The following is a 14,369-nucleotide window of genomic DNA, read 5'->3' as shown; positions in this document are numbered from 1 at the left end:
ATTCAAAATCATGAAGGGTCTAGACAGATAGAGAGAAACTGTTCCCATTGGCGGCAGAGTCAAGAACCAAAGGACATAGATGTAAGGCGATTGACAAAAGAACCTAAGGTGACATGAGGAAAAATGTTTTTTTTTAAAAAACACAGCGAGTGGTCAGGATCTGGAATGCATTACCTGAGGGGGTGTTGGAGGCAGATTCAATCGTGGCTTTCAAAAGGGAACTAGATAAGTACTTGAAAGGAAAACATTTGCAGGGCTATGGGGAAAGGGCGTGGAACTAGCTGGATTGCTCTTGCACAGAGCCGGCATGGACTCGACGGGCCAAATGGCCGCCTTCTGTGCTTTAACCATTCTATGATTCTAACACCTCTATCAAATCTCCCTTTAACTTTCTCTGTTCTAAGGAGAACAAACCAGCTTCTCCAGTCTCCACATAACTGAAGTCCCTCATCCCTAGGTACCATGCTAGTAAATCTCTTCTGTAACCTAAGGCCCTGACATCCTTTGTGCCCAGAATTGAACACAATACTCCAGCTGAGGCCTAACCAGTGTTTTATAAAGGTTTAGCATAACTTTCTTGCTTTTGTATTCAATGCCTTTATTAATAAAACCCAGGATCCCATATGCTTTTTTTTTTTTAACAACCTTCTCAACTTGTCCTGCCAACTTCAAAGATTTATGTATGTGCACCCCCAGGTCTCTGTTCCTGCACCACCTTTAGAATTGTACCATTTAGCTTATACTGCCTCGCATTCTTCCGACCAAAATGCTTCACTTCACACCTCTCTGCATTAAATTTCATCTGCCACATGTTTGCTTATTTCACCAATCTGTCTATGTCCTCCTGAAGTCTGTTGCTATCCTTCACATTGTTCACTACATTTCCTAGTTTCCTAGTTTCTATCCTATCCTAGTTTCACGTCATCTGCAAACTTTGAAATCATACCCTTTCACCCAACTTCAGGACATTAAAATATATCAAAAAGAGCAGTGGTCCTAATACTGAGCCCTGGGGAACACCACTATTTTTTTACAATTTGTTCATGGGATGTGGGCGTCGCTGGCGAGGCCAGCATTTATTGCCCATCCCTAGTTGCCCTTGAGAAGGTGGTGGTGAGCCGCCTTCTTGAACTGCTGCAGTCCGTGTGGTGAAGGTTCTCCCACAGTGTTGTTAGGAAGGGAGTTCCAGGATTTTGACCCAGCGACGATGAAGGAACGGCGATATATTTTCAAGTCGGGATGGTGTGTGACTTGGAGGGGAACGCGCAGGTGGTGTTGTTCCCATGTGCCTGCTGCTCTTGTCCTTCTAGGTGGTACTGTTGAAGAAGCCTTGGTGAGTTGCTGCAGTGCATCCTGTGGATGGTACACACTGCAGCCACTGTGTGCCGGTGGTGAAGGGAGTGAACGTTTAGGGTGGTGGATGGGGTGCCAATCAAGCGGGCTGCTTTGTCCTGGATGGTGTTGAGCTTCTTGAGTGTTGTTGGAGCTGCACTCATCCAGGCAAGGGGAGAGTATTCCATCACACTCCTGGCATGTGCCTTGTAGATGGTGGAAAGGCTTTGTGGAGTTAGGTGGTGAGTCACTCGCCGCAGAATACCCAGCCTCTGACCTGCTCTTGTAGCCACCATATTTATATGGCTGATCCAGTTAAGTTTCTGGTCAATGGTGACGCCCAGTATGTTGATGGTGGGGGATTCGGTGATGGTAATGCCGTTGAATGTTAAGGGGAGGTGGTTAGACACTCTCTTGTTGGAGAGAGTCATTGCTTGGCACTTGTCCGGTGCAAATGTTACTTGCCACTTATCAGCCCAAGCCTGGATGTTGACCAGGTCTTTCTGCATGCGGGCTCGGACTGCTTCATTATCTGAGGGGTTGCGAATGGAACTGAACACTGTGCAATCATCAGCGAGCATCCCCATTTCTGACCTTATGATGGAGGGAAGGTCATTGATGAAGCAGCTGAAGATGGTTGGGCCTAGGACACTGCCCTGAGGAACTCCTGCAGCAATGCCCTGGGGCTGAGATGATTGGCCTCCAACAACCACTACCATCTTCCTTTGTGCTAGGTATGACTCCAGCCACTGGAGAGTTTTCCCCCCCCGATTCCCATTGACTTCAATTTTACTAGGGCTCCTTGGTGCCACACTCGGTCAAATGCTGACTTGATGTCAAGGGCAGTCACTCTCTCCTCACCTCTGGAATTCAGCTCTTTTGTCCATGTTTGCAGCAAGGCTGTAACGAGGTCTGGAGCCGAGTGGTCCTGGCGGAACCCAAACTGAGCATCGGTGAGCAGGTTATTGGTAAGTGTCGCTTGATAGCACTGCCGTCGACACCTTCCATCACTTTGCTGATGATTGAGAGTAGGCTGATGGGGCGGTAATTGGCCGGATTGGATTTGTCCTGCTTTTTGTGGACAGGACATACCTGGGCAATTTTCCACATTGTCGGGTAGATGCCAGTGTTGTAGCTGTACTGGAACAGATTGGCTAGAGACACAGCTAATTCTGGAGCACAAGTCTTCAGCACTACAGCCGGGATGTTGTCGGGGCCCGTAGCCTTTGCTGTATAGGAACAGGAGTAGGCCATTCAGCCCCTCGTGCCTACTCCGCCATTTGATAAGATCATGGCTGATCTGTGATCTAAGTGATCCAGTGCACTCAGCCGTATACTTCCCTCCAGTCTGATAAACCAACCATTCACCACCACTCTCTGCTTTCTGTCCCCTAGACAATTTTATATCCACGCTGCCAATCTCTCTTTAAACCCACGGGCTTTAATTTTGCTAACAAGTCTATAATGTGGTACTTTATCAAATGCCTTTTGAAAGTTCATATACACATCAACCGCACTACCCTCATCAACCCTCTTCGTTACTTCAAAGAACTCAATCACGTTAGTCAAACACAATTTTCCTTTAACAAATCCATGCTGACTTTCATTTATTAGCCCATACTTTTCCAAGTGCCAATTAATTTTGTCCCGGATTGTTGTCTCAAAGTTTCCCCACCACCATTAGGCTGACTGGCCTGTAATTGCCAGGTTTATCCCTCTCCCCTTTTTTGAACAGGGGTGTAACATTTGCAATCCTCCAGTCCTCTGGCACTATCCCCATATTTAAGGAGGATTGGAAGATTGTGGCCAGAACCTCCACAAATCCCTCAGTAACCAGGATGCATCCCATCTGGACCAGGTGACTTTTCTACTTTGAATACTGCCAATCTTTTAAGCACCTCCGCAGGGGTCGGCGCTGGGTCCCCAACTCTTTACAATCTATATTAACGATTTGGAGGAGGGGACCGAGTGTAACATATCAAAGTTTGCGGATGATACAAAGATGGGAGGGAAAGTAGAGAGTGAGGAGGACATAAAAAACCTACAAGGGGATATAGACAGGCTGGGTGAGTGGGCGGAGATTTGGCAGATGCAATACAATATTGGAAAATGTGAGGTTATGCACTTTGGCAGGAAAAATCAGAGAGCAAGTTATTATCTTAATGGCAAGAAACTGGAAAGTACTGCAGTACAAAGGGATCTGGGGGTCCTAGTGCAAGAAAATCAAAAAGTTAGTATGCAGGTGCAGCAGGTGATCAAGAAGGCCAACGGAATGTTGGCTTTTATTGCTAGGGGGATAGAATATAAAAACAGGGAGGTATTGCTGCAGTTATATAAGGTATTGGTGAGACCGCACCTGAAATACTGCATACAGTTTTGGTGTCCATACTGAAGAAAAGACATACTTGCTCTCGAGGCAGTACAAAGAAGGTTCACTCGGTTAATCCCGGGGATGAGGGGGTGGACATATGAGGAGAGGCTGAGTAGATTGGGACTCTACTCATTGGAGTTCAGAAGAATGAGGGGCGATCTTATTGAAACATATAAGATTGTGAAGGGGCTTGATCGGGTGGATGCGGTAAGGATGTTCCCAAGGATGGGTGAAACTAGAACTAGGGGGCATAATCTTAGAATAAGGGGCTGCTCTTTCAAAACTGAGATGAGGAGAAATTTCTTCACTCAGAGGGTAGTAGGTCTGTGGAATTTGCTGCCCCAGGAAGCTACATCATTAAATAAATTTAAAACAGAAATAGACAGTTTCCTAGAAGTAAAGGGAATTAGGGGTTACGGGGAGCGGGCAGGAAATTGGACATGAATTTAAATTTGAGGTTAGGATCAAATCAGCCATGATCTTATTGAATGGCGGAGCAGGCTCGAGGGGCCGATTGGCCTACTCCTGCTCCTATTTCTTATGTTCTTATGTTCTCCTCTATCTATTTTTATCCTATCCAATATCACTACTACCTCCTCTTTTACTGCTATAATGGCACCATCCTCTTCTCTAGTGAAGACAGATGCGATGAATTCATTTTGTGCCTCAGCCATGCCCTCTGCCTCCACAAGATGATCTTTTTTGTCCCTAATCAGTCCCATGATTCCTTTGGCTACTCTTACTATTTATATGTTTATAGAAGACTTTTGGGTTCCCTTTTATGTTTGCCACTAATGTATCCTCATACTCTCCTAGCCCCTCTCATTCCCTTTTTTAGATCTCCTCTGTACTTTCTATATTCAGCCTGGCTCTCTACTGTATTAGGAACCTTACATTTGTCATAAGCCTCCTTTCTCGGTTTCATTTTAATCTCTATATTTTTAGTCATCCAGGGAGCTCTAGCTTTGGATGCCCTTCCTTTCCACCTTGTAGGAATGTGTCTACTCTGTACCCGAACCAACTCTTCCTTGAAGGCCTCTTTGCAACACCATTGGTGGCCATTCCTTCACCTGTCTAGGTCCTAAGCTCTGCCGACCTCTTCTCCTTTAAGACCCTCCGTAAAACCCACCTCTTTGACCAAGCTTTTATTCACTATCTCCTTCTTTGGCTCAATGTTGATTTTAAAAATCTGATTCTTTAAATCTGATTCTGCTTCTCTGAAGTGCTTTGGGATGCTTTTATTACCTTAAAAAAAAGGTGCTATTTAAATGCAAGTTGTTATAAGCAATAAAAGTCACAAATATAGCACAAGACCACATTTTTGTTGAGGAAAATTACTAGTTAATGCAGTTAGACAACCATTTTTCAGAGTGAAGATATGTTGTGTCATGTTAAAATAGATTATAGAATATGTCTTGAAATCAGCATGCCTCCAATTAAAATTGGGCCTTGTCCAAAATGGATCATCCCTACCCATCCTAAAACCTGTTGCTATAGTACAGGAAAAATCACTACGAGACACTTTTCCCACTGTTGTCAAAATTAAGAGAGTTAGAAAACTTCCAAATTTGGTGCTCAAAAGCTTCAAAAATGCCTTGCATTTGCATCCGCATCCCAATTATATTCCATCTATGCTGATGCACAAAGTGCTGACAGCAGTTTCTTATGCAGGATACAATTTGGTTAAAAAGGGGCCACGGTGTGAATCACCATGCATTAAAGTCTACTTTACAGACACTTCATGCTATGGTATGCAAAGGGTCATGATGTCAAATGAATATTGCTGTCAGTGCTTCGTCAATAGGTACATTCATTCACACAGGAAATTGCTTTTTGCCCCTTTTTTAGTTCAGACTTTAATCACTCACACCCATGAAATGATGGGTTATTTTATTTAAAAGAATGAAGCTGAAGTTAATTAGGTTTCATATGTAAACAGTGTATCTCAAGTGACTTACAGGCTAGATTTGCATTTATTTTAAATCAGTAGTTAAATACCTTAGTTTTATATCAGCCCAATGCTAATTATATGTTGCAGTTATATGTCATGTGGGAGATTGAGAACATTAACAAAATCGAGAACCAGTGAATATCACAAATCAAAGAATGGTTTTATATAAAATGGAAGGCCACCACTGGCAGTGTATCATATTTTACTTATGACACAAGATAGTCAATTACACCAAATCTTAAAAAAATTAAGTTACAGAATATTTAGGCTTATGCAATCCCAGATGAAGTCCAGCCATAATGACGTTCAAACATTCTTGGAATATTCCATTCAGGTCACAGCTGTCATTCAGCATGCATACATCACTCAAGCTAGATTTTTTTGTGGATCTCTTTCTTTGTTAATAGTGATCAGTCACAGTCCATTTCATTGTATGCTAAATCTATGGCTTTAGGTGTTGTAAAATGGAATTGTACATCTTTCCGATATATGCTTTATAGGTAATTTGGAAATTCTCATTCTAACAGCAACCATAAGTGGACTGAAGTGATCAGGAGCTGCCAGACATTTTTAATTGCAACCTTTCCTGGAAGGCCAATTGTACTGATGATCTCAAATTCTATAGCCAATGAAGTGTTGCTTGGCTGTATTTGGCTTGTATATACTGCTAGAAACAGAGTACGTACCTTGTATGAAATTTGTAAAAGCTTTGGTTTACATTCATCGGAACTGAAGTTCTAAACAAGAAAAAAAGTCATTTTATATTCTATCAAGATCCCTACATCATCTGTCTGTTTAACTTTACAACCTGGTACAGGGTCTTTGACAGTAACATGCAAGATAATCAACAAAGACATGGGTTTTTCTCTTCCATTTGGAAACAATAAAATTAAAAAATAGCTTTTTCTCTCACCATCTCTCCTACAGGCGGGAACTCATACTGGGGTATATGCTACATATTTGGGCACCAACAACTATCCAGTAAATCGCTTAAGTGGCCATTTTGACGTGCAAGCCTATACAAAGAGTGGGACAATCACAGCCAAGTCTGATCCTGATATGCACACATTTTCCACCTGGAGTCATTAGAAAGCTGATTAGGAGCAGGCTGATTCTTTCCCCTCCCTAGCCCAGGGACAGACCAATAGCCATTTTTAAGAATGGTGCAATTTTACAATCTTGGACACTCCATAAATTATAAATAAAGTAAAAAGAAACATTGCAATGCCAGAATTGTGTCAAATTGGGTCACAAATGAACAAATATCTTCAAGCACAGATGAAGTAGATACTGTTTATGACATTAACATATTCCTTTCAAGGGTTCTATTGACTTCATTTATATTTCATGGAATACAGCTATAAAATTGCTCCATGCAAAAACAAGCCAAACTTTGGGAACTTAGTGGTATAGTAGGTTTGTATATTTTCATTTACGTCTGGAACATGGGTTTGAATCTAGCTCAGATTTTGGGATGAAAATCTTCATTGTTTGCTAACCATAAAGGGCCCTACATGAAATGAATTTGGACAGTCCCAATCCAGTTCATATTGAGTGTGGCATCACAACATAAAACTACTCCCAGTTTGCAATCTCTCGGAGGCAATTGGGTAGCCTAGTGCTGGAAATGTAAAAAAATGTCAAGGTCACATTGTTTGAATAGGTGGTGCATCTTCTGATGTCTGGGCCAAGACATGTTATTGGGGCAGAGTAGAAGGCACTACACTCTACACTTGAGCAAAAAATTGATTAAAAAAAACAGCAAAACAAAAAATCCATTTATAAGTCACATTTCAGATAGCCTTTAAAAATTAGAGATAGGTTGATTCCATTTCTTCACTAGTATTTGAACCTCTGTACTATTGTGCTGTAAAGCCATTACTTTTCACCATTGGATATTATTGTGGTAAAAATACATTTAAAAATGTTGCTGTGCTAACAATACACTTGTTAAGATTAAAGAATGTTCTCGTCCTATACTCCCAGATATTACACATGAAAGGTAGTCGTTTTCTGTTACCAATTTTTAAAAAACTTCCAAAGCACTTGTGATGCCAGCTGTACATTAGACCTGACACAATAAATGTTTCCAATGCTGTGACACTAGATTATGATGTTTCAGCCTCAAATAGGGCACAGGTTATGGCTCCAGTTAGAAGGCCAGGAATCACAGAATCATGCAACATAGGAGGCCGCCATTCGGCCCATTGTGTCTGCGCCAGTTCTTTGAAAGAGCTATCCAATTCGTCCCATTACTGTGATCTCTCCCCATATTCCTCCAAATTTTTCCTTTTTAAGTACATATCCAATTTGTTTTGGAAAGTTACGATTGAATCTGCTTCCACCACCCTTTCAGGCAGTGCATTCTAGATCAATTAGTTAAAATTAACTCACAAATGGGATATTTCCCCACAATACAATAACATACTTAGCATGATGTGGAGATGCCGGTGATGGACTGGGGTGGACAAATGTAAGGAATCTTACAACACCAGGTTATAGTCCAACAAATTTATTTTAAAATCACAAGCTTTCGGAGATTATCCCCTTCGTCAGGTGAATGAGTGAAAGGTTCTCAAATCGCATATCTTATATTAGGCTGGGACACCATCACACCAATCAAAAGGTGTCGTTGGTGTTCAGACAGATTAGCCACGGAGAACAGTACGTCCCAGTACACTGAATATACATTGTGTCAAATTACACAGACAGAGAGAAAGAGACCCAAATGGCAAAGAGAGAGAGAAAAAAAATATTAAAAACAGATAACTTTTTTTCCCCCCCTTGCTGGTGGGGTTACGTGTAGCGTGACATGAACCCAAGATCCCAGTTGAGGCCGTCCTTGGCTATCAATTTCTGCTCGACGATTTTGCGTTGTCATGTGTCTCGAAGGCCGCCTTGGAGAACGCTTACCCAAAGATCGGTGGCTGAATGTCCTTGACTGCTAAAGTGTTCCCTGACTGGGAGGGAACCCTCCTGTCTGGCGATAGTTGCGCGGTGTCCGTTCATCCGTTGTCGCAGTGTCTGCATGGTCTCACCAATGTACCATGCTCCGGGGCATCCTTTCCTGCAACGTATGAGGTAGACAACGTTGGCCGAGTCACAGGAGTATGAACCATGTACCTGGTGGGTGGTGTCCTCTTGTGTGATGGTGGTATCCGTGTCCATGATCTGGCATGTCTTGCAGAGGGTGCCGTGGCAGGGTTGTGTAGTGTCGTGGACGCTGTTCTCCTGAAAGCTGGGTAATTTGCTGCGAACGATGGTCTGTTTGAGGTTGGGTGGCTGTTTGAAGGCAAGTAGTGGAGGTGTGGAGACGGCCTTAGCGAGGTGTTCGTAGTCATCGATGACATGTTGAAGGCTGCGGAGAACATGGCGTAGTTTCTCCACTCCGGGGAAGTACTGGACGACGAAGGGTACTCTGTTGGTTGCGTCCCGTGTTTGTCTTCTGAGGAGGTCTATGCGATTCTTCGCTGTGGCCCGTCGGAACTGTCGATCGACAAGTCGAGCGTCATATCCCGTTCTTACGAGGGTGTCTTTCAGAGTCTGTAGATGTCCATTGCGTTCCTCCTCGTCTGAGCAGATCCTGTGTATTCGTAGGGCCTGTCCACAGGGGATGGCCTCTTTGACGTGGTTGGGGTGGAAGCTGGAAAAGTGGAGCATCGTGAGGTTGTCCGTGAGCTTGCGGTAGAGTGAGGTGCTGAGGTGCCCGTCTTTGATGGAGATTTGTGTGTCCAAGAAAGAAACCAATTCTGAGTAGTCGTCCATGGTGAGTTTGATGGTGGGATGGAACTTGTTGATGTTATCATGTAGTCTCTTCAGTGATTCTTCGCCGTGGGCCCAAACACACGGAACAGCCATGGGGACCAAATTCGCACCCCAATACGCCAACATTTTCATGCACAAGTTCGAGCACGACTTCTTCACTGCACAGGACCTCCAACCAACGCTATACACCAGATACATCGACGACATTTTCTTCCTATGGACCCACGGCGAAGAATCACTGAAGAGACTACACGATAACATCAAGTTCCATCCCACCATCAAACTCACCATGGACTACTCCTTAGAATCGGTTTCTTTCTTGGACACACAAATCTCCATCAAAGACGGGCACCTCAGCACCTCACTACGCCATGTCCTCCGCAGCCTTCAACATGTCATCGATGACTACGAACACCTCGCTAAGGCCGTCTCCACACCTCCACTACTCGCCTTCAAACAGCCACCCAACCTCAAACAGACCATCGTTCGCAGCAAATTACCCAGCTTTCAGGAGAACAGCGTCCACGACACCACACAACCCTGCCACGGCAACCTCTGCAAGACATGCCAGATCATTGACACGGATACCACCATCACACGAGAGGACACCACCCACCAGGTACATGTTTCATATTCCTGTGACTCAGCCAACGTTGTCTACCTCATACGTTGCAGGAAAGGATGCCCCGGAGCATGGTACATTGGTGAGACCATGCAGACACTGCGACAACGGATGAACGGACACCGCGCAACTATCGCCAGACAGGAGGTTTCCCTCCCAGTCGGGGAACACTTTAGCAGTGAAGGACATTCAGCCACCGATCTTCGGGTAAGCGTTCTCCAAGGCGGCCTTCGAGACACACGACAACGCAAAATCGTCGAGCAGAAATTGATAGCCAAGGACGGCCTCAACTGGGATCTTGGGTTCATGTCACGCTACACGTAACCCCACCAGCAAGGGGGGGAAAAAAGTTATCTGTTTTTAATATTTTTTTTCTCTCTCTCTTTGCCATTTGGGTCTCTTTCTCTCTGTCTGTGTAATTTGACACAATGTATATTCAGTGTACTGGGACGTACTGTTCTCCGTGGCTAATCTGTCTGAACACCAACGACACCTTTTGATTGGTGTGATGGTGTCCCAGCCTAATATAAGATATGCGATTTGAGAACCTTTCACTCATTCACCTGACGAAGGGGATAATCTCCGAAAGCTTGTGATTTTAAAATAAATTTGTTGGACTATAACCTGGTGTTGTAAGATTCCTTACACTTTACTTAGCATATTCTATTAACGAATGCAGCAAAGTGTCACTCGAGCCATTCAGCAACCTATCTTAACTATAAACAGAAATATCAAAGGCATCTTACCTGAACATAATCCACGGTGCTATTAAACAACAATGGGCAAGGAATGAACCATTTTTTAACTACGATCTGCAAAAGACAAAGCAAAATGATAGTATGTTTGACAAGACTAGATTTTGTTGAAGCAATTCAATTTGTTTGCAGAACAAGAACTCAGGTGAGCCTGCAGTGTCAGGAATGAACAGGCTATTCAACTATAGGGCTCATCACAGTTGAGCCCAACCCTATCCACACATGTGCACTTCCAGTATGGATCACCGAATAGCAGTCAGGGTCAGGACCCTTACTGTTTTTTTCCCTCTCATCAATCTGAAGATGGAAGCTAATTGATGCATCCCAACTGTGTGCATGGCCAGGGCCAGCTAACTCAACAGACCAAAGATCAAAACTGGAACCTTCCTGGTATATTTGGTTCAATGACCCCGCATCTACCCACTGAACCATCAACAGGAGCGCCACTCAGCTGCATGAACAATTATTACTTTAAACACTTCTGGCCATCTGAAAAGCATGGAAAAGTGTAAACTCTAACGGAGGAGATTGGAGGAATTTAAAATTTACAGCCACACCAAGATGCAATATACAAATATGTAGTTTTAGTTCCAAAAAAAACCTTCAGTTTCTCCAACAATTTTAATATGAACAGGAAGGAAGGTTGATTTAAGGAAAAAAAAAACTTAAAATCAGTATGAGGAATGGTGGAGATGCCATTTTTTTTCACTGCTGTGAATGTGGTAGCTAGAGAGGACAGATTGCTGAGGGATCTGCAGCTATGAACTAAGTTTTCTATGCTTATAATTGCAAACAGCAGTGAATTTGGCTTTTCTTGCATGCTGATTTGGTTCTCGTATGCAAATATAACCAGACGTAGAGCATTTTCAGTGGCAGAAATGTTAAGGTGCATTGACAGACATTTCTATAGGAATGATTTTTTGGATTGCAAATTTAGTTTTAACTAAATTAGGATGTGTAAGTTTTGGCTGGTTCTCCATCGAGTTGAATGCAGCTATGTTTCAACTAATGCAATACAGTTAGAAATGTCTTTTATGAGGGGGGGGGGGGGGGGAGGAAATACAGGGCAGTGTGGATAGAAAAGATTGTAGAAGCTGTTTAAAAAGCACATCACGTGCCACAGACATGCATATTATCACATTTTAAATGAAAGAAAAAAAGTTATTTTCAAACATGTAGCAGTAGAATTCAAGTGTCCCATCTCTTTCTTCAGACACATTGGGTAGAACTTTCAACTTCAGGAGTGATGGAAAAGAGAGATCAGGCAGGGTGTATAAAGCGGGCAATCCATTACCTCCCGTTTAACACCCCTGAAATTGAAAGTTCCACCCATTATTTTGGTGCAAACTGCATATTCAGAAATAGCATGCAAGCACTAGTGCTAACCATCTGGCTGTTCCTGGCAAAACCACAAACAACACACACAGTTACCACCAGTAGGGGATTAGAAGAAATCACTTACAGGTTTTGTTTCCACCCTGGCACATTTTGAAAAGAAACAGTATGTGATGAAAGAAATAGTCTCATCAAATTTGTTCAAGTTGTAGACTTACTTCACTAATATTTGCATCTGTTGGAAAATGCATGTGGATAAAAAGTAACAGAACAGAAAGGTAAAACAATTTCCCCCTTTCGCCCATGGAGACTCCGCACACTATGCACCAAACTTCCTAGGCCTCTGCTTCTGACACCAATTGCTTAAAGGTGTGTGTGAGGCAGGCTGGGAATGGATCTGCCACTGCTTTACACTCCCTCTAGGGAAACTCTTAGCCACGACTTGGTACTTCTATGAATGGAACTCAAGTTCAAACCCCCTCCCACCACTGAACGGGATTGCTCGCTGGTGCTTAAAATGCCACTGCCCTGTCAGAAACAAATTTCTTAAAGTTTTGAGATGTTTAAGTATTGAGTACAGTTTTGGGCACCCCTCCATAGAAAGAATAGAGTCATGGAGGATTAAGAGATTTTAGATATGAAGGCTTGAAAAACTTTTTTTCCCCCCCACTGGAGCAGAGAAAGTTACGGGGAAATCAAAATTATGAAAAAGTTCTGAGTGTAAAAAGTGAAAGATATTTTCTGTTGATTAGTGAATTGATAAGTGGGGACATAGACTGAGAATTGTCTCTAGAAGAATAAAGGGAGAAGTTAGAAGAAATGTTTTCACAGAGAAGTATTAAAATATGAAATGTTTTACCACAAGTAGCTATTGACACAGAGACTACATCATATAAAAGGGAACTGAATAAATATTTGAAAAGGAAAAACATAATAAGAATGAAAAGGGCAGGGAAATGGGATTAGAATGGACAGCAGTGGTTGAAGAAATGGGACTGACACAGGCATGATGGATTGATTGGCCTCCTTTTGTGCCATAATTTCTATGATTGGACCATAATACAAGGAGAGATGATCAGCCAATTGCAAGTCATGGAGTGGTTCTAAACAAACTATTCAAGTATTCCTTCTGAAGTGAATACCACAACTGGCTTTACATGAGGAACCACAAAATTACACCAGCAAGCCATCTGCAGAAGTGTCAACTGCATCAGATGCTGCAGTGGATACTTGATATATGGCAGCAGGTCAAACCAGACTACATTATTTGGGCATTTCAAAAATGCTGTCTCTCCAACACGATGAATGGAAGTAAAAATGGTCTCATCGTGATCTAGCAGCTCAGAATCAAGTTCCAATGATGAATAAGTCCAGAATTGTATGGCCTACTTTTTTTTCTGGAAAGAGAATACCACAGTACTGGAAAATATGGATATGTAGCTTTATCTGTTTTCTAAAAAAGATGGAGGGGGAAAACTGTACATAAGTACTGCAATTTGTTTTTAGCTTACAGCTGCTTTTGACCAAATTGTTACTTGTATGGTTCCTGGTGCTTAAACAAGTTTACAAATTGCAATTGAGTATTTTGCAAGAGGTTTCTGTTTTTCTTCCCCCCCCCCCCCACCTTTGGGGTGGCCTAGAGATAAGGGGGTGACCTATAAAGATGGATAGTCTATATGCATGTCATCATGGTACTAGGAAGTCCATGCAGTCCCTTGTTGATGTAGCAAAGTTCCATTCCTGGATCCTTTTATGCCTATATTAAAATATATAAAAAGGTGCATAGTCTCTTGCATTGAAAATTGCATTTTGCAATTAGTAATCGGAAAATAACAAGACGAGACAAACGTCAGTAAATCTAAAATGACTTCAACAGTTAACTCACTCTTTATCAAGCAATTCGGATAGGTTAGAGAGGATTTTCAGAAGCCGCAGCTTTAAAACCATTCCACTGTAGTGCTACAGCTTTCATAATTATGTTGTACTGTGATGCCAACAGCACTTCCAAAGGATAGCCTGTGCATCTGGACTGTGAATCTGTCTCAGGTTAAGTACTGTCATGGTACATATTTTACAGTAATGTTTCATTATCACTAATACCAGTGTAAAATACGACACTTGACAAATATATAACAGCTGCTCTATGCAATTAAATGAAAATGTCTAATAAAAAATGACAGTTGCTGCAAATTTTCCATATCTTTATGCATTACATGGTCAGAAGCAATTTTTTCTGGT

The 14,369-nt window shown here is 42.5% G+C and overlaps 1 protein-coding gene and 1 long non-coding RNA gene across 3 annotated transcripts in view; one reads left to right on the top strand and one right to left on the bottom strand.

Moving 5' to 3' along the window:
* The window catches only part of slc38a6 (solute carrier family 38 member 6), a 64,088-nt gene that overhangs the window by 12,723 nt on the left and 36,996 nt on the right, over window positions 1–14,369 (bottom strand). For both annotated transcript variants that reach the window (XM_067991905.1, XM_067991904.1), the window contains exons 9-10: window positions 10,788–10,853; window positions 6,341–6,391 (exon numbers count right to left, since the gene is read on the bottom strand). In XM_067991905.1, the coding sequence (XP_067848006.1) occupies window positions 6,341–6,391; window positions 10,788–10,853 (117 nt within the window). The remainder of the gene's footprint in view (window positions 1–6,340; window positions 6,392–10,787; window positions 10,854–14,369) is intronic.
* LOC137326619 (uncharacterized) overlaps window positions 1–14,369 on the top strand; it is a 55,231-nt gene that overhangs the window by 32,845 nt on the left and 8,017 nt on the right. The gene's annotated exons all lie outside the window — the stretch shown is intronic.

This window comes from Heptranchias perlo, chromosome 10 (genome assembly GCF_035084215.1).
Source record: "Heptranchias perlo isolate sHepPer1 chromosome 10, sHepPer1.hap1, whole genome shotgun sequence".
Taxonomy (NCBI): domain Eukaryota; kingdom Metazoa; phylum Chordata; class Chondrichthyes; order Hexanchiformes; family Hexanchidae; genus Heptranchias; species Heptranchias perlo.
Note: the sequence above shows the minus strand (reverse complement) of the source record. Positions and strands in the feature narration are given on the sequence as shown.